The 19,415-nt window shown below is 39.9% G+C and overlaps 2 protein-coding genes across 3 annotated transcripts in view; one reads left to right on the top strand and one right to left on the bottom strand.

Moving 5' to 3' along the window:
* Maged2 (MAGE family member D2) overlaps positions 1-18,124 on the bottom strand; it is a 126,399-nt gene extending 108,275 nt beyond the window's left edge. For both annotated transcript variants that reach the window (XM_075957535.1, XM_075957537.1), the window contains exon 1: positions 17,808-18,124. The gene's annotated coding sequence lies outside the window, so the exon portion shown is untranslated. The remainder of the gene's footprint in view (positions 1-17,807) is intronic.
* LOC142840832 (large ribosomal subunit protein mL42-like) lies at positions 5,455-6,052 on the top strand. The gene has a single exon (XM_075957450.1). It carries the CDS (start codon positions 5,490-5,492, stop codon positions 5,913-5,915), a length of 426 nt encoding a protein of 141 aa, XP_075813565.1. The 5' UTR covers positions 5,455-5,489; the 3' UTR covers positions 5,916-6,052.
* Positions 18,125-19,415: the final 1,291 nt, after the last annotated feature.

The following is a 19,415-nucleotide window of genomic DNA, read 5'->3' as shown; positions in this document are numbered from 1 at the left end:
CAGAAATGTAAAACATTTACAACTGCTAAGTTTTGACAGTTGTTTTACATACCTAAACTTTGATTGGAAAAAAGGAGGCCCAGAAATCTGGTTAGAGCTTATTCTAGAAAGATGCTTTTGAAAGTGAAGGGTATTTTCATGGTCTTGATTGTGAAGATGGGTTTTATGAATATAAATTCAAATATTAAAACAGCAAATAAAAAAGAGAGTAGCTGGGTGTGGTGGCACACACCTTTAATCCCAGCACTCAGGAGGCAGAGGCAGGCGGATCTCTGAGTTCGAGGCCATCCTGGTCTACAGAGTGAATTCCAGGAGAGGTACCAAAAACTACAGAGAAACCCTGTCTCAAAAAATCCAAAAGAAAAAAGCAAATCGTACATTTAAAAGATGTTTTGTTATTTATAACCCAACTATGTCTCGATAAGCAGCATAACTGTTCTAGTAGAAGGAAGTTTCTCATAAGCAAAGACGCGATTTACTGTATGTGTACTGCAATAGGATATTGCTCCAGCCTTGGGGCTGCTGTGCGGTGTAATGAAGAAAAAGACAGTAGAGTTGTAGCCATGTACACAGAGACACATGCACATGGATTCTTTATTCACTAAGAGAGCTTGAAGCAATAGTACACACAAAGTACTGGGACTACTATTTATGGTGGGGTGGGTTTTTTTTTGGTATTTTGTTTTGTTTTGAGATAGGGTCTCATTTAGTCCAGCCTGGCCTGGAATTTGTTATGTGGTCATGACTAGCCTTGAACTCCTGACCCTCCTGCCTCCATCTCCTAAGTGCTGGGGCAACAAGAATATGCCACCATACCTGGGGTACTAGTGCTTGTCAATACTGTTTTATGCTAGAAGAAGTGGGAGTTGCAGGAGGTACGCGGAGAATAACGAAAGCATGTCAAAGGAACATAGGAGCTAACTTGAAGGGTCTCCCATTCACCAGATCTGGAAAATTAAAGCACCAAAATATATGATGGTAGAATCCAATTATAACACATTTAACAAAACAATAAACCACAAGTCAGTATAAATAAACACAAGTTTTTGATGAAATCATAGGTTTTAATACCTCCAAGAAAATTCTTACATTTATTTATTTTGTGTGGGGGAGGATAGTGAGGGTGCACGTGCTAAGGCCCAAGTGTGGAGGTCAAAGGACATTGTACAAGTTGGTCTTCTCCTTCTAGCATGCGGGTTCTGGGGATCAAAGTCAAGGGGCTAAGCTTCAGGGCAAATGCCTTTTCTCACTGAGCCATCTCACCAACCCCCAAACTCTTTTGTTTTTGTTTTTTGAGACAGAGTTTCTCTGTGAAACAGTACTTGCTGTCCTGGAACTCACTCTGTAGACCAGGATGGCCTCTGCCTCCTGAGTGTTGAGATTAAAGGTATGTGCCACCACCACCCAGCTGTGCCTCAAACTCTTAAAGATTGCAAACATTATCATAAAAATTCCTGGTATATTCCATGCTGGTGAGGTGATCCAAGTAACATCAGCAGTAATAGGAAGTACTTAACCGTATACCAGCTGATACGTGCAATTACAAAAACACATCAAGCCTATGATATCCCTGCCAAGAATTCACAACTTAACCTTGATTATGAACAAACCAAAATTAAGGCATACAAAACAATTAGACTATATGTTCAAAAGTGTTGAGACTCTAAAAGTCAAGGAAAGACAATGGAATTATTCCCAACTGACGAATACAAGATAAATAAAAAACTAATTGTATGATACATGATTTTAACTAAATCCTCTCTATGTAAAGAATATTATCATGGCAGCATTTGAAACTTGATGAATAATAATTACATGGTAATAACACATTAATGTAATTAATTCACTTTATTCACTGGTTGCATTTGGGTTGTGTAGAAGATTGTCTTAATTAAAGAAAACCTGTATTAAAGTACTCGTGCAGAATTGGCAAGATGCCATATGAGTTTAGTAGGAATAATTTTTTTAATTAATTTATTTATTTATTAAAGATTTCTGCCTCCTCCCCGCCACCGCCTCCCATTTCCCTCCCCCTCCCTCAATCAAGTCCCCCTCCCTCGTCAGCTCAAAGAGCAATCAGGGTTCCCTGCCCTGTGGGAAGTCCAAGGACCACCCACCTAGTAGGAATAATTTCAAGAGATTTATTTTACATAAAGATTATATTTAATAACAATATACTTAAAATTGCTGAGAATAGGTGTTACATGTTCTCAACACAACTAATAAATAATAAATAAATGGTAATCCTATTCAGTCATTCTATGTTTGCATATTTCAAAATATCATGTCAATATGCCATAAAAATACACAATTTTTATTTATTCATTAAAAATTAAGGCAAATAAGATACAGAACCCTTTGAGAATCACAGAGTAGCCCTCGTTGTCCCTCTAAGGCAATGACTGTTTCTACTCTACTTTTCACTTCTGTGAATGAAACCCAGGGCCTCGTGAATCCTAGATAAATGCCCCATCACTGAGCTTTACCTCCAGACCAGATAATTGCTAGACTCCCTTTTTTTCTTTTACCTGCATTTATTTTATCCTGAATTTACTCCCATGCCATAAGTTTTTGTCTCTTCAGCTTCTTTCGGGATATCTTTTTCTTCTGTGCACTCTCCTCCTCTCCTGGCTTTGGGACAGTTTGTTCCTTTTTAGTGAGGACCGTCTCGATGTGGGACGGGAAGGTCACGCGCAGCTTCAGCACTGCTCTCTGCATTTTTAGTCATGTGCGACAAAAACTAAGCACTCTTTTGCGGGACACCCACCCTGTGTCCAGCCCAATGGTTTGGCCTGGGCTCACCTGCCAATGCCACCATTAGGCACACATGGCCTCTTTAAGGTGACATCTTTCATATATTTGGTGGCTTTTCAGATGTGCATACCCTTGATATACCTACATATATACATACCCTGGGCTGTTTTACAGGTGTTTTTAAAGTCAGCCTTGGGCTGGAGAGATGGCTCAGTGGTTAAGAGCATTGCCTGCTCTTCCAAAGGTCATGAGTTCAATTCCCGGCAACCACATGGTGGCTCACAACCATCTGTAACGATCTGTAAACACACACAGATTGAATATTGTATACATAATAAATAAATATTTTTTAAAAAAGCTGCAGTGGGATAAAACTGAACTCTCTGATCATGACGAACAATGAGGGCTGATGAGACGCCAAGGACAATGGCATGCAGTTTTGATCCTACGCAATCTGCTGGCTTGGTGGGAGCCTAGCCAGTCTGGATGTTCACCTTCCTAGATATGGACGGAGGGGGGAGGACCTAGGACTTACCACAGGGCAGGGAACCCTGACTGCTCTTTGGACTAGAGAGAGAGGGGGAGAGGAGTGGGGGGAAGGGGAGAGGGGTGGGAGGAGGGGGAGAAGAGTGGGAGGAGAGGGAGAAGAGTGGGAGGAGGGGGAGGGAAAGGGGAGGCTGGGAGGAGGTGGAAATTTGTTTTTTTTTTCTTTATTCTTCTTTTATCAATAAAAAATGTTAAAAAAAAAAAAGCTGCAGTCCCCAGTGTCCTGCACTGCCGACAGCATTTTAAAATCAGCCTTAAGATTTGATCCTCTTGATTTGTATGACTTTGTAGGGTTTTCTGGATCAAGAGAGGAGCGAACCATCTTCCCAGTCACCTCAGGCAGCTTACAAGAAGAGGAAGGCACTCGTCTCACTTTTATCGTGAGTTGATTTACCTGTTTTAAGCTCTCCTGTAAACGAAAGTGTGCTGCAAAACGAAAGTATTCAGAATTATAGAGTATCATGTTGACAACTTAATTGCAAATGCTTCATGGGAAAGTTCCCATACTTTGAAATAGTCTTTAAGTTTGCAGCAGGGAACAGAGAAACCAAGCTAAAGCACCCACACAAAGGTAGGGGTGTGGACCTGTTATCCCGGTGCCAGGGAGGCAGAGACAGGAGGATCACTGGAGCCCACCGCCAGCCAGTCTAGTAAGTCGGTGAAAGACCTCATTTCAAAAACTGGGGTAAAGAGCAAACAGGAAGACATTTAGAATAGGCCTCTGGCCTCTACACTGGCTGGTAAGCAAGGCCTGGGGTTCCCCCTGTCTCTCCACCTCAGCACTGAGATTACAGGTGTGCTGTGCCCCGTTTTTTACATGGGTGCCAGGGATTTGAACTCAGGTCCTCATGCTCATGTGACAAACACTTTACTGATTAAGCCATCTCGTCAGCTCCCAACACTTGTAAAGAATACAATTATAATGCTAGATAGTAAAAAAGAGCATTCAAAAACTCCAAACTCCATTCACAATAAACGTCTGACCAGGAGACATGTCAATGTCATGAATGACATACGTAAAAACCCCTGAAATAGGAAAGGAACATCTACTCTCACAACTACTAGGCAAAAGCAGGAGTTCTAACTAGTTAGGTAATGCAAAGAAAACAAATGTGAAACATTCTATTTAGCTGATGGCGCACGCCTTTAATCCCAGCACTCAAGACGCAGAGACAGGTGGATCTCTGGGAGTTCCACATCAGCATACTCTACACAGCAGGTTGCAGATCATCCAGGGCTAAACAATGAGGCTCTGTCTCACGAAATTCCAGTTTGTAAATAAGAAAATTCACCTTTACTCCAGGGTAGTGTGATCCTTGTTTACCCAGAAAAAAAAATCAACAGTTTATTCAGAAAAAAAATCAATCTACTAAATGGATTTAAAAAGATGTTAAAAATGCAATTTGTAGAATCAGTGGGTAGAAAGTCATCTAGGACATATAGAAAATGAAAGCAGAGCACAATTGAGCATATTTCTCTGATTCTAAGATGCTGAGAACAGTGTACTCAGCATCAGAATACATGTTCTCTTCAATTCTGCAAGAAACACTGGTTCAGAAAAACCATATCCTAGACTTAATAATAAGCCTTAACAAATCTAAAAGAATAGAAATCACACAAAGAATCTTTTCATACAACAACTGAATTAAAGTAGAAAGAGATAAGAGAAATATAACATTAAGCCGGGTGGTGGTGGCACACGCCTTTAATCCAGGCACTCGGAAGGCAGAGGCATGCAGATCTCTGGGAGTTCGAGGTCAGCCTGGTCTACAAAGCAAGTTCCAAGACAGCAAGGGCTGTTACAAAGAGAAGTACTGTCTCGAACCACCCCCCCCCCCAAAAAAAAGAAATACAACTTGAAATTTCTCAAATACTTATAAACAAAATACTTCTAAATAATCCATACATCAAAAAGTATAAGGATGAAGTAGAAGATATTTTGACCTTTATAAAAATGAAAATGCAAGCTGCATGGTTCTGCTAGGATAGTTTAGAGGAAAAAAGAAGAAAACACATCTAAATCAAGCTAAAGAGGATAAGAAATAAGGTTAAGAAAAAAATTAAGTAAAATTTAAAACCAGGGGAAGCAAGATGGCGGTCCCGCGGAATGAACATCTGTGTGCCTAGAAACAGATGTGAGAAGTGGTTTCTCCTCACGATGTCTTTGTTCAAGTCACCTCCTAAAGATCATGGCCGCCGTGGTGAAATGGGTGACATCAAGCAGGACTGTCTGGAAACATTTATTTCCAATTCAGAATGGAGCCTTATCTAGTGTTTGTCGAAAGTCTACCTACTCTCCTCTTCCAGATGACTACAACTGCAAGGTAGAGCTCGCTTTGACTTCCGATGGCCGGACCATAGTGTGCTACCACCCTTCTGTGGACATCCCGTACGAACACACCAAACCTATCCCTCAACCAGACATTTTGTGTAATAATGAAGAAACACACGAACAAGTGCTGAAAACTAAATTAGAAATAAACAGTGAGAAGCTTGAGCAAGGGCCCATGATAGAACAACTCAGCAAGGTGTTCTTCACCACGAAGCACCGCTGGTACCCGCATGGACAGTATCACAGACGTCATAAGAAACCGAATCCTCCCAGAGACAGGTGACGTATCTTGACTTCCCAGGCATAAGGAAGTTTCGCTGTATGTCTTATTTGTCAGCTGAGAAAATGCACCTGGTGTATTCATTAAGATGTTATGTAAGACAATAATAAAAGTACCCCTTCATATTTTTTTTAAAACAATTTAAAACCAGAAGAACAATGAATAAAACCAGTTATAGAAAACATTGACTCTCTGACAAGATTAAAAATATTGATATGTTGTCAGGGTTTCTGTCCTACCCTGTTCCCGCAGTCGTTAAGTCCCAAAGAAATCACACAGAGGTTTACTTTAATTATAAACTGATTGGCCCATTAGCTTCTTACTAACTCTTTTTTTTTTTTTTTTTGGTTTTTCGAGACAGAGTTTCTCTGTGGTTTTGGAGCCTGTCCTAGAACTAGCTCTTGTAGATCAGGCTGGTCTCGAACTCACAGAGATCCACCTGCCTCTACCTCCCAAGTGCTGGGATTAAAGGTGTGTGCCAGCACCGCCCGGCCTTATTAACTCTTATAACTTATATCAGCCCATTATTCTTGTCTATGTTAGTCACGTGGCTCAGTACCTTATTCAGCAGGGCAGTCACTTCTTGCTTCTTCTGTGGATGGGACAGGACTGCAGAGGAATGGGCTTCCTTTTTCCCATAATTCTCCTGTTCTCATTGATCCACCTCTACTTCCTGTCTGGTTGTCCTACCTATACTTCCTGCCTGGCTACTGGCCAATCGGCATTTATTTAAAATATAATTGACAGAATACAATTTTCCCACACCATTGATAAACCTGACAAAACTGATCAGAAAAGAAAGTAAAGCCCAATTAATCAAAATCCCAAGTGAAAGGGGGCATATAATATTATTACAGAGTCTGAGGATATTATATGCATAATTAGGGAGTACTTCAAATATATTTCTCATTTTAATTTAAAAATGAGATGAAATGGACTAATTTCTCAAATACTATAAATCACCAAAACTCAGCCATGTCAAAATAAATAGCTTAAATCATTCCATAACTTTTAGAAAACAAACTCTCTACTTCCAAGTGGCTTCATTAAGTCTATTAAATATTTGAAGAGGATATAATCCCAATTTTTCTCAGTCTCTACTAGAAAACAAAAGAATAATAATACTTCTCAGAAAATATATGGGGCCAGCATTAATTTGAATATACAAAGACACTACAAAATAAGAAAACTTTATCAAAACCTCCCACAATTATGAATATAGAAATCTTGAAAAGAAAACAGTAACTAATCACATACAGTAACATATAAAAATAGTAATCTCTCACAACCAGAGATTATTCTGGGAATACAAAGTTGGTTTAATATTCTCAAAGTAATCAATGCAATCCACAACATTAGCAATCAAATTAGTCAAACCACATAATCATGTTAATTGGTGCATAACAGTTTAGAATAAATCAAGCATTTATTTATAGAAAAAAAGCTCCCAGCCATCTAAAACTAAATGAAAACTCCCTCCTTATCATCACGTCTCCCCACGTCCTCATGCCCCAATAAACATCTGGATCTTAGCCCCAAGTAAATAATTTGCCCTTGAAAAGTAATCTGACAGTTGGAAAACCTACTTGAATGTTTGGTGGATCTTTCAAGATTGCCTTAGAAATTCAGTTCCAAGGAAGCCAAAATGAAGAGGTAAGGTTAAGTGGGAAACGTCCTAGTGTTTTCTAAAAGAATCTACCCTCAAGACAAAGTGGAAGAAATCTTTGGGGGCTGTTGATGACATAGGCAAACTGAGCAAAGAAAAGCACAAACTGAAAGTGTAGGAAGTGATGAAAATGAAGGGTAACCCAATCTTTCTGATCTTTCTTTACAGAAGATATAGTTTCTTTTCTTTTTCTTTTTCTTTTAGATTTATTTATTACAGAAAAAATAATTAATGCAAGCCCAGTCACTCCCTCACACACCAAGAATGTCGTCATTCTTCTTGATGACATAAACAATAGCTCCTTCCTAAAAGGACAGTTTGTCTTCCTTGTCTTTTGTCTAAATCACTACAACTAGCAGGGGCAGGAAACAAAACAGGATGTGAACAAGAGTACTATCCCTAAAAAAACAAAGCTAAGTAATCACTCAAACGCAACAACTTTCTAAACATAGACTAAAATTTATATGTATATATTTTCTACCTTATGACCATCCCTATAAAATGAAATCTATTTTCCAGAAGCTGGGTCCTAAATAGAGTATAAATTCAAAGAAGAAGAAGAAGAAGAAGAAGAAGAAGAAGAAGAAGAAGAAGAAGAAGAAGAAGAAGAAGAAGAAGAAGAAGAAGAAGAAGAAGAAGAAGAAGAAGAAGAAGAAGAAGAAGAAGAAGAAGAAAAAGAAGAAGAAGAAGAGAAAAAAGGGGGAAAAACCACTGCCATCACATTTAAACTAACCTTCCATAGGTTATGGGGAAAGGACATTAGTATAGAGAAAAACACAAATCTCAGAATCATGAAAGATGCCCATATCTTTATCTAAGCTTGAGGCACCATACCGGGTAAGAAAATGTTAATGTTTAAACATTATAATTACCCCAGTGTTGTGAGAAGCAGGTGAGAACTGAGGCAGGCTAAAGAAACAGCAGACCCATGTCTCCTTTCTGGGGTCTATGTCTACTCATTGAATGGTGGTTAAATTCCCACAAGTTACATGCACAAATAAAAGAGAATCTACTAGTTTTCACAGAGCCCAGAGGTTCCTCTGAGAAATACCCATTTTAGAGACAAGGCTACTGGAAACACAAAAGCTAAGCAAGGGTTGCTAAATTCTTCAACAGGGACTGGTGTTTGATAATCGAATAAGGAGACTCAGCTTTCTCCATCGGTCACAGGGAGCCTGTTGAATCCTACCTGAAATAAGCATGGGTGGGGAAGGCTGAGCTGTCTCCCACCTTGACATGTCCCTGCATCCTGTTTTAGGATCCAGATTGTTAAACAAGGTGAAAGGAGAGAACCAACTTTGGAAAGTTGTCTTCTGACTTCCATACCTCTGCTGTCACACACACACACACACAAATATTTTTTTTAGAAAGAAGTTCATTTAGAATGCTAATGTATCTTGGACCACTGGGTCTATATAAACTCAAACCTGGTTGTATCTGTGAAGGTGAATATTACTGAATCAGAAGCACAGGGCGTTTTGGAAAGTGGAAGTGAGATGTAAGACTGAAAAGAGAGATCCTGGTTAAAATTCTGTTTACGTGGCGACCAGACACGTCTTACTTATTTTCTTGTTGCTGTGACAAGCACCTGACAAAAATCAATTTAGAAATGAAAGGTTGAGTTTATCTCTTAGTTTGAAGCTCTACTCCATCATGGCAGGGAAGGCGTGGCAGCCAATCACGAAGCAGCTAGCTGGCCATATTGCAGCCACAGTCAGGAAGAAGAGAGCCATGAATACTGATGCTTGGCTTGCTTTCTCCTTTCTATTTAGTCTGGGATCACAGCCACTTGAATGGTGCTGCCCACATTTAGGTTGGGTCTTCCCACCTCAGTGATTGCAATCTAGAAATTTTCCCCAGACATGTGCAGAGCTTTGCCTTTTAGGGTTATTCTAGAGCTTGTAGAGTGGACTATCGAAACCTACCTGGCATTTTATCAACTACTGTTCCCCACTCCACAACAATCCTGGAGTTAGTCTCTAAGCAAAGTGAAGCTGAGAGCTTTAGACATGGAGACATGAGGCAGAGTAGAGGCAACATAGGAGTATAGAGATTTTTCAGTTGTTAAGATTAAAGATGCTAAACCTGTGATGGTGTCGCACACCTTTAATCCCAGCACTGGGGAGGCAGAGGCCGGCAGATCTCTGTGAGTTCAAGACCAGCCTGGCCTACAGAGTTCCAAAACAGCCAGGGCTACATAGAAAAACCCTGTTTTGAAAACAAAACAAAACAAATCAAATCATCAAACCAAAGACTTCCAGTTACAAAGATCTGAGTATTCTCTTGCTGCCAAAGCTATTATGCCCACATCACTCCGCCTGGGGGTCAAAGATAATTTGATGATTCCTTGTTACCCACGTGGAACGTTCACTCAACTCTTCAACACATCTTTCTACAGAAGTGACATGTTAAGGTTCTCCTAAAATGAGAGACACGTGCCAGCGAAATGGAGGCAGGAGGAGACAGAATAAATTCAGAAAGCAGCGGCAGAAAAACATCCAAGTCTTTAATAAGTATCTACATAAAGGAAAAACACTGTGCCCCTGAAAATAGATCCAGTCACATTCTTAAATAAATAAATGGAAAATAATGAGTAAAATGTAAGGAAATAAAATTGTGTACACAGAGAGTATACCAGTTAACTAATAAACATCCAGAAAAAGAAACCCAAGAAACTGGAACAAAGGAAAATATGTATTTGTGTGTGTGTGTGTGTGTGTGTGTACATTATGTATACCATTTTTCTGGACTTTGAGGAAATGGCTCTCCAGACTGGCACATCATATCTAAACATTAATGATTTTGATTCAAGTAAGGCATGGTGATATGCACCTATAATCCCAACTACTTGAGAGGCCAAGGCAGGAGATATACAGATTTAGAGCTAGCCTGGACAACATAACAAGACTCATTATGAATAAATAGTTCAGAGAATACCCACAAGAAATTGAAAAGATAATACACCCAATGAAAAAAATACTTTTAAATTATACAAAAGAAGTTTATGTAAAGAATATATAAAGCATACTAAAGAATATATAAAAAATATGCAAAAAGCCTCCAGGCATGTGAAAAGCCACTCAACATCATGAAACACCAGGGAAAAGGAATAAAAGTCACAAAGAGGTAGCAGTTCCTATAGTTGTATATTATCTGTGTTTTAATACATAAAGCCTGCCTGAAGACCAGAGGGCAAAGCAGTCATGCTAGCCAATCATAAAGGTCAGGGAGTGGTGGCACACACCTTTAATCCCAGGGAGACAGAGACACAAGCTTGTGTGTGAGTTCAAGGCCACCCTGGGCTGTATAAGATTGAATCTGTCTAAAAGAGAAACAGAGCAGCTGGGCTGTGGTGGCGCACGCCTTTAATCCCAGCACTCGGGAGGCGGAGGCAGGCGGATCTCTGTGAGTTCGAGACCAGCCTGGTCTACAGAGCTAGTTCCAGGATAGGCTCCAAAAACCACAGAGAAACCCTGTCTCGAAAAAAAAACAAAAAACAAAAAAAAAGAGAAACAGAGCTCACACAAAGGTCTTTCTAGTGTTTGGGAGTCAGACACCTTTAATCCCAGCACTAGGGAGGTGGAGACAGGAGAGATATGGCTGGGCAGAGAGAGGAATATAAAAGGGAAGAGACAGGAACTCACTGGAGTGTGGAGTCTAAAGTGGTAGAGAGCATTGCAGGATCTCCCAGTTGTCCGTCTGAGCCTTGGCAGAGGTAGAGCTCTCCAGTGGCTTGGCTGCTTTGTTTTTCTGATCTTCAGCTTGCACCTCAATATGTGTCTCTGGGTTTTCCTTATTCCCATTCACAAGGATGGGTATAATACAAAAAATGGACACCGACGAATGCCGGCGGGGAGGCACAGAAATTGCACTTGGAAAACAGTGCCGCCACTTTGAAAACTGTTGGCAGTTGCCTGAAAACTTAGGCAGTTGCATGATCAAGAAATTTCAATCCTACATAAATAACAAAGGAACGGTAAAAAGGAACAGTAGCAAAAGAAATACATAAACATCTATAATGTGAGCTGGCCTTCTGGAGCCCATTCCCTACGGTGGGATGATGCCTTGCTCAGCCTTGATGCAGCAGGGAGGGTCTTGGTCCTGCCTCAACTTAATGTGCCAGGCCTTGTTGACTCCCCATGGGAGGCCTGACCCTTTCAGAGGAGTGGATGGGGGAGGGAATTCAGGAGGGGGAACTGTGGTTGGTATGTAAAATGAATAAAATATTTAAATTAACTTAAAAATATCTAAATGGCAAAACTGTGGACTCAAGTGTCCCTAAATTGACAGGTAGGTAAACAAAATATGACGTACTCATACAGTGGAGTGGTATTCAGCCATTAAAGAGAGTAGCATCCTGAAAATGGCTGCTAGGTATTAATCTGACTTTTTTGACCAGGTATTCACAATGAGATTAAATTATTGCAGCTTTTTAATTTATGCCCATTGGCATTTGGGGTCTTCTCTCTCTTTATTTCTTGAATATACTCTGGAGAAGCCCCCAAAATGCCACTGGGCATAAATTAAAAGGTGAGTACTGGTGTCAAAGCATTTCTTCATGCCCCTGCTTTAATGGCTGGATTAATTTCCATTCCTACAAGCAGCGCAAGGGTTCCCATGTCGCTCACCAGCATTTCTTTGGTGACGGGGCTATTTATAACAGCCACTCTATCTGTGCTTTGTGCTTTTGCCTTGTGTTTCCATGACAGCTAATGACATGAAGCAGTTTTTATATATTTATCAGTTGGTCATTTATATCTCTTCATTTGAGAAGCTACTCTTGAGACTATTTGCCAGTCTTTGCTTTAAACTGCTTGGGTTTTTTTTTTTTTTTGGTTCTTTTGTTTTGTTTGTTTGTTTGTTTGTTTGGTTCGGGTTTTTTAAGGATATAAATTCTCACAGATAAATACCTGGTAAATATTCCCTTCCATTCTGCAGATTGTCTGCTCACTCTCTTGTTCCTTTTCCATGCAGAAGTGTTTGGATCTGATACAATCTCATTTACTAATGTTTGTTTTTATTATGCAAGCCCTATCTAGAAAAAACATTCCCTGTATCTATATCTTGAAGTATTTTGTTTATACCTCCTTCTAATCGTTTCAGAATTTCAGGTCTTATCTTAAAGCCTAGGATTCACCTTGAGTCCAGGTTTTCTAGATGATTAAAACTAGGGGTCCGTGTGCCTGTTGCACGCCTGTTTGTTTCAGTTTCCCCAGACTCATTTGTGACAGAGAACGTCCTTTTCTGCAATGTCCGTTCTTGCCAATGTGTGACCAGACTCACTTGGTTGTAAAGTAGGTCATTTTTCCTGTGGTCTCTATTCTGTGATTTTGTTTTGTTTCTGTTTCATGCCAAGATTGTGCTATTTTGATACTAAAACTTAGTAGTGGATCTTGAAGAAGATATTTTTGACATCTACAGCCTCTCTCTCTCTCTCCCTCTTTCTTCCTTTCTCCATCCCTCCCTCTGTTTCTGTTGCTCTTTTCTTTTCTTTTCTTTTTTTTTGGTTTTTCGAGACAGGGTTTCTCCGTAGCTTTGGAGCCTGTCCTGGAACTAGCTCTTGTAGACCAGGCTGGTCTCGAACTCACAGAGATCCTCCTGCCTCTGCCTCCCGAGTGCTGGGATTAAAGGCGTGCGCCACCACCGCCCGGCTTCTGTTGCTCTTTTCATAACAATTTCTTTTTTTTTTTTACTTTTTACTTTTTGAGACAGGGTTTCCTGGCTGTCCTGAAAGTCTCTCGTCTCTGTACAACAGGCTGGCCTCAAACTCAGAGATCCATCTGTCGTCTGCTCCTGGGTGCTGAGATTAAAGGCATGTGCCACCATGTCTGACTCATGGCAACTTCTTTACAACTATATTCATAACCAGCAAACTAGTGTGGTGCTGGCATTTAAAACAGGCATGCAGACCAATAGAACAGTATTGACCACCTGGAAGCAAACCCACACATTTCTAGGGTTTTTTATAAATGTCTATCAATAGCACACCATCAGAAAAAAAAACGTAGTTTTAAATGGGAAAACGGAATATCCACAGACAAAGGAGTAACATTTGGCACTGTCTCACAGCATGCATAAAAACCAACTCAGAATGGAAGCCCTAAAACCTTCAAACAACTATAATAAAACGCGGGGGAAATGCAATATGTTATTGATCTGGACAAGTGTGTTTTTGAAAGAAAACCTCAAAAGCATAATCAATAAAAGCACAAACAGAAGGAGTATTGCAAACTAAAAATTTCCTGGGGAGTAAAGGACCTTAATCAACAGTAAAGACAGATAGAATATGAAAAAAAATATTTTCAAACTATACATGTGACAAATGATTAATGTAAGGATTGATATAAGGAACTCCAATGACTCAACAGCAGCCTGGTATAGTAGCACATGCCTGTAATGCCAACACTCAGGAGACTGAGGCGGGAGAATCATAGATTACAATCTAACTTGGGCTACAAGGGCAGATCCTGTCTCAAAAAAAAAAAACAGATCTTGTCTCAAAAGCAAACAAACAACAAAACTCCTTCTGCTCTGTTCTGTGGAAGACATTGTCTAGAGAATGAAAGAGAAGTCCTAAGACAAGAAAAACTACTCACAAAAGGTATTTCATAAAGGACAGCTATTCGAAATGAGCAAAAAGTTCTCAGTGCACAATTATAAGAAAATAAATGTCTTATTTTTTCTCTTGGATCATGTGAATACTTACAAGTGCTTGACACCGAGTCAAATCCCCAATCATAATGACTGAGTCTTTTAAACATGGCAAAATAGTGGGCAGGCAAAATGGCTCATTGGGTAAAGGTACTTGCCTCCAAGTCTAACAACCTGAGTTTGATCTCCAAAATCCACACGTGGAAGCAGAGAGCTGACTTCTGCAAACTGTCCTCTGACCTCCACATGAATGACCACACACGTGCATCCACTTACATTCACTCAAAAACATACACATGCATATGCACACGTGCACATATACACAAATAAGTAATAAATATAAAAAATGAAGCTTGAAAGATGGTTCAGTGGTTGAGTAATTGCTGCACAATCATGAGGACTAGAGTTTGGATTCCCACACTCACATAACAACCTGGATGTCCCAAGCATGCCCGTAACCCCAGCTTGTAGCAAGGCAGAGACAGGAGCATTGCTTGTGCTTTGCTTGTTTCTACCTTGCTGAAGAAACATGAGCCACAGGTTCAAAGAGAGATCATTATTAAAAGGAATAGATGGAGAATAATAGAGACCATCCTGTGACTTTTTCCTGTCTTTGCAATTATGAGCCACAGTTATGAGCACCTGCACAAGCATGAATGCCATCCAAATATGTAACCTAAATAAATAAATAAAATGTAATTGTCAGAATGCCTGGAAAACACCTTATCAAAGAAGATATTCAGGTAGCAAACCTGCTTCAATACATGTTATCCAGCTTCCTTTTTTTTTTTTTTTTTTGATTTTTCACAGATGTTTTTTCTGTAGCTTTGGAACCAGTCCTGGAACTCACTCTATAGACCAGGCTGGCCTCGAACTCACAGAAATCCACCTGCCTCTGCCTCCCGAGTGTGGGGCTTAAAGGCATGAGCCACCATCACCCAGCTCCATCTTCCTTTTACCCTCTTGCCCATCTCCCAGCCTCGGACTCGTCTATGTTCCTATCGTTACTCTAGATTCAGATCCACTTCTCATATGAGAGAAAATATGCAGGGCTTGTTTGTCAGCTTCTTTTGCTTATTTCATTAGAGCACCGAAAGGTCAGACAATAATAATAATAAAACTATTAGAACTGTTCAAATCCAAAGTTCAAAGGCACCAAAGGATGGTGAGAATTCAGAACAACAGAACTCTCAGGCACTGCTGGGAGGAAGGCGAAGTGGCACAGTCCCTTCAGAAGACAGCTTAGCTATTTCTTACAAAACAAAACATGTGTTTACCTTATGATCCTGTAATTACACCCCTGGGGCTTACTCAAGTGAGATAAAAACTTGTATTTATGCGAAAGTCTGCACATAAACACTTAGGGGGCTTTACTCAGAATTATTCAATGAAAGAAATCAAGGTTCCCTTTAATGAGCAAACAACTTCTAGCACTACTGTTATTCAATGATTTCAAAAGTGTTTGAGTTCTCAAAACATCAAAGAGCCTGGACAAAGTACATATTCCCAAACAAAGGCATAATTTTAAAAAAAATGTGTTTATAACCGAACACCAGTATCATGATAAATAATGAAATGTGAGAATTTCTAATAAAGCCAGGAAAGGAGATAAACTCGCATCATGGCCACTAAGACTGTTCTCAAAACACTACATAATACAATAGACAAATTAAAGGAGATATAAAATTCTAAATAGACAGCAATCATATTTGTTGATGGCATGGCCATATAATTTGCAAGTATGATTAAATGTGTAGAAAATTCGTTAGAAGCAATATCGTATTTTAGTGATGTGCTAATAATCATTGTTCCATAACAAGCACAGGCTGACAATGAGTGAGAATTTCTACACAGCAGCAACCAAAACTAGGAAATATTCAGAAGGGCTAGAAAACTTGAAAATGGTGCTGAGAAACAGAGAGTACTTGAATACTTAGAAAACCAGTGCTTCCTTTGGGCTAGGAAGACTCCGTGCCATCAATATGCATATGGCACGCTCCAAGCTGACAGACAAACTCAACATAATCTTTCATAATCTCAACATGTATCTGAGAATCATAAAGCTCACATGAAAAACTATGTGGACATACGCAAAACTTTTCTGGAAAAGGAATCAGAGGACTGTTACCCTCCAAAATATGCAAACGTATTATAAAGTTGCGTTGATTAAAACAGGATGGCGCCATACAGGCACAGACACTCAGACTGATGGAGAAGACAAAGGGCAGAAATAAGCACAGCGCATATGAAAACTCAGGGATAAGAACAATGGTTCAGTTCTATGGGTTGAAGAAATTACTCAGTGGATGATACTAAAAAAAAAAATAGACATAGCATTTCAAGGGCAAAGAAACTGTACCCCTATTCCAACTCTACCCCAAAATAAATTCCACTTAGGTTTAACTGTAAAACTAAAACCATGAAAGTACTAGCAGAAAGGTTGGATAAATCACTATTAATATCAGTATTTGGAACTAGTAACATCTTTGTAAGGCATAAAATAAAACCCAGATTCTATAAAAGAATTTATCACCATGTTGTATACATAACCATATGTAACTTTAAATAAAATTGGTCATCACGTGTGTGACAAGGAAAGCCAAAAGACAAAAAATGAATTTGCGAAACATTTGGGAAAATATGTATTCGACAAGAATATTTATTCAACATTAGTTATTACAATAATAAGAGAAAATAACACCCACTAAGAAACCTGGTTATATAATTTCTGGCATATACACATGCTGCCATACTATATAGTGTTATCATTTTAATAAGGTTGTGATACATAAAGATGTTATTGGTAAATTGTTATATATTATGTTTTTAAAAAAAGTTACAGAATTTTCACTGGTTTAAAAATTATATGATCATACTTATCTTTATATAGAGATATAGGCATGATTATAGAGTCATAAAAATGCCTTGGAAGATATGGAAGAAATTATTTACCCTCTGGGGATTGACATTGGGAATGAAGAGTTGATTAAGGACTTTTTTAGTTTATTCATTCGTTCGTTCATCAAATAGTTATTTAAGTTGTCCTGTGGAGTATCTTTTAGGTCCTGAGGATACGGGTGAGGCTTTGGTAGCTATTTTGAAAGGAAAGCTAGACAAAAAGCAAATTATACAAATGAGCAAGAAAATCTCAGGCAGCGAAAAGTCTGTGTGGAAAAGAAAAAAATCTAACAGAGAGCAATGGGGAAATGATTTGGGTAGGTGGTTTCATGTTGTGAGGTTGACCAAAGGCCTCTCGGAGGAGGTGGCAAACAAGTTGAGACTTAAGTGCCATGAAGGAGCCAAGCACCAGAATCAAGAGGAAAAACAGTCTAACTAGAAAATGATGGGGTGAACTAGAGTGACTGTCTGATCGGGTAAGATCAGACGCGATTAAGCCTTTATGTTCTTTCAAGTTTTTATAAATAAAATACTGGTAGCAATTTTAAATAACAATGCTACACTGATGCTTAAAAAAAAATAAAGGCAGAGAACCAGATAGACCGGGTAAATCACTTAGTCAAGTTCATCTCACTAAGCCTCAGTTTCTTCATTTGTAAAACGAGGAAAAGAACACTCACCTGGGAGGGGATGAAGCACAAATTAAATGGACTCTATGGAAAGGGTTGCTTGGGTTGGGCCTCTTTTGGATGCAAGAAACAGACACCAAATGAAGCAAGATCAGGAAGCAGAAATCCAAGGGTAGGAATTCAAGTACAAAGAGAGCTCATTGTGCCTGGAGCTTCGGGAAATGTCTAGACGTGGCATGAAGCTCTGCTCTAGAGGCTTGTCGTTAATCTGGCTCAGCCATGTTACATGTCTGCTTCTCTCTGCACAACTGCCCCATGCTCCTTGCTTAGCCAAGCACACTTAGCTGTTCAACAGGCACTTGACCTAGTCCATAGCACTCCCAACCCAACCAGCATCTTGCTGTACTGGACCTCTCGGCTTAGCTCCCCACAACTAACTGGCAACATCCCTCTGCATCTCTTATTTCACATTCCCAAGGAGAGCAGAGAGGATTGGCCCACCTCATCTACTAAAGCTGGGCCACTCACTCCCAGGTGGTGGCACTGGACTTGGTTCAGGCGCTGTGCCCCAAAGGGAAAGATATAGTACATAGTTACTCCCTACTGAACCATTTAGGAAGAGCTGTCTGTGAGTAGAACTCCCAGACTCCACACACAAAGAGATGTAAGGATGGCAGGCAAGAAGTGACATCTCCAATATACGTAGGTCACAGAGTGACTGGCATATAGTAACGATCCAACAAATAGTCATAATTATTAACAGTAACATTATGCCACCTCCTACAGGAAGCCTTCCCAGAACTCTGTCAATCTTTCTAAACTTTCCTCCTCAGGTCAGAACCCTGAAAACAGGAATCATCCAAAGTTTTCAAGGTAGAAAATACTGTGCTGGGTCCCGAGAAAGAAATGCACACACACACACACACACACACACACACACACATACACATGCACACACACACACAAAGCAGGCCCTTATCCCAGCCTGAAGAAGCTCCAGGGTCACTCACTACAAGGTAAAAGGCAACATAAGCCACAGAGATGCAGACAGGGGGCCCTGGGAGTTCAGAGAAGGGCAGGCTGTTGTTTATCCATATGTACGCCTGTCTCCTAGCTACCTCCCCTTAGATGTCCCAGAGGTACTTAGAACTAAACATATTTAAAACTGATCTCATCCACTCCCTCCCAAACCTGTTCCTCATCTCAGATTCCCCCCTCAACAAGGCAAATTCATCCGAGCCACTTGCTCAAGCCTGAAACATGAGCTGCAGTGGCTCACCATGTCAGCTGTCACAGTTGCTAAAGTTGTCCCTGAACCTTTGGTGTGTGTTTGCCTTGCCCCAAAGGTCAAGACTAATAATAAGTTGAGCGCGGCTGCAATGCAGGGAAATTAAACCCAGCCTGGAGACAGACCAGACCCAGCGTCACCAGAGTCCATTTCTGATTTGACCTTTTGGGAAGCGACTTAACAAAATCCTTAAAAAATGTTTATGATATTTCCCCAGAGACTGTGCTTCAACATCAATGCCCTTATACCCATGTACACTCCCAAGAAGCAAAAGTTCTAAACACAAGACCATTCCTTGCAGGGACTTTATTTTTTATTTATTTATTTATTTTTGTCCTGATCGAGTACTGGGAAGTTGTCTTGACATCCAG

This window comes from Microtus pennsylvanicus, chromosome X (genome assembly GCF_037038515.1).
Source record: "Microtus pennsylvanicus isolate mMicPen1 chromosome X, mMicPen1.hap1, whole genome shotgun sequence".
Lineage (NCBI taxonomy): Eukaryota > Metazoa > Chordata > Mammalia > Rodentia > Cricetidae > Microtus > Microtus pennsylvanicus.
Note: the sequence above shows the minus strand (reverse complement) of the source record. Positions and strands in the feature narration are given on the sequence as shown.

Bases quoted from the DNA above. Each gene is read 5' to 3' on its own strand.
- LOC142840832 (XM_075957450.1), top strand. From the start codon at position 5,490: ATGGCCGCCGTGGTGAAATGGGTGACATCAAGCAGGACTGTCTGGAAA.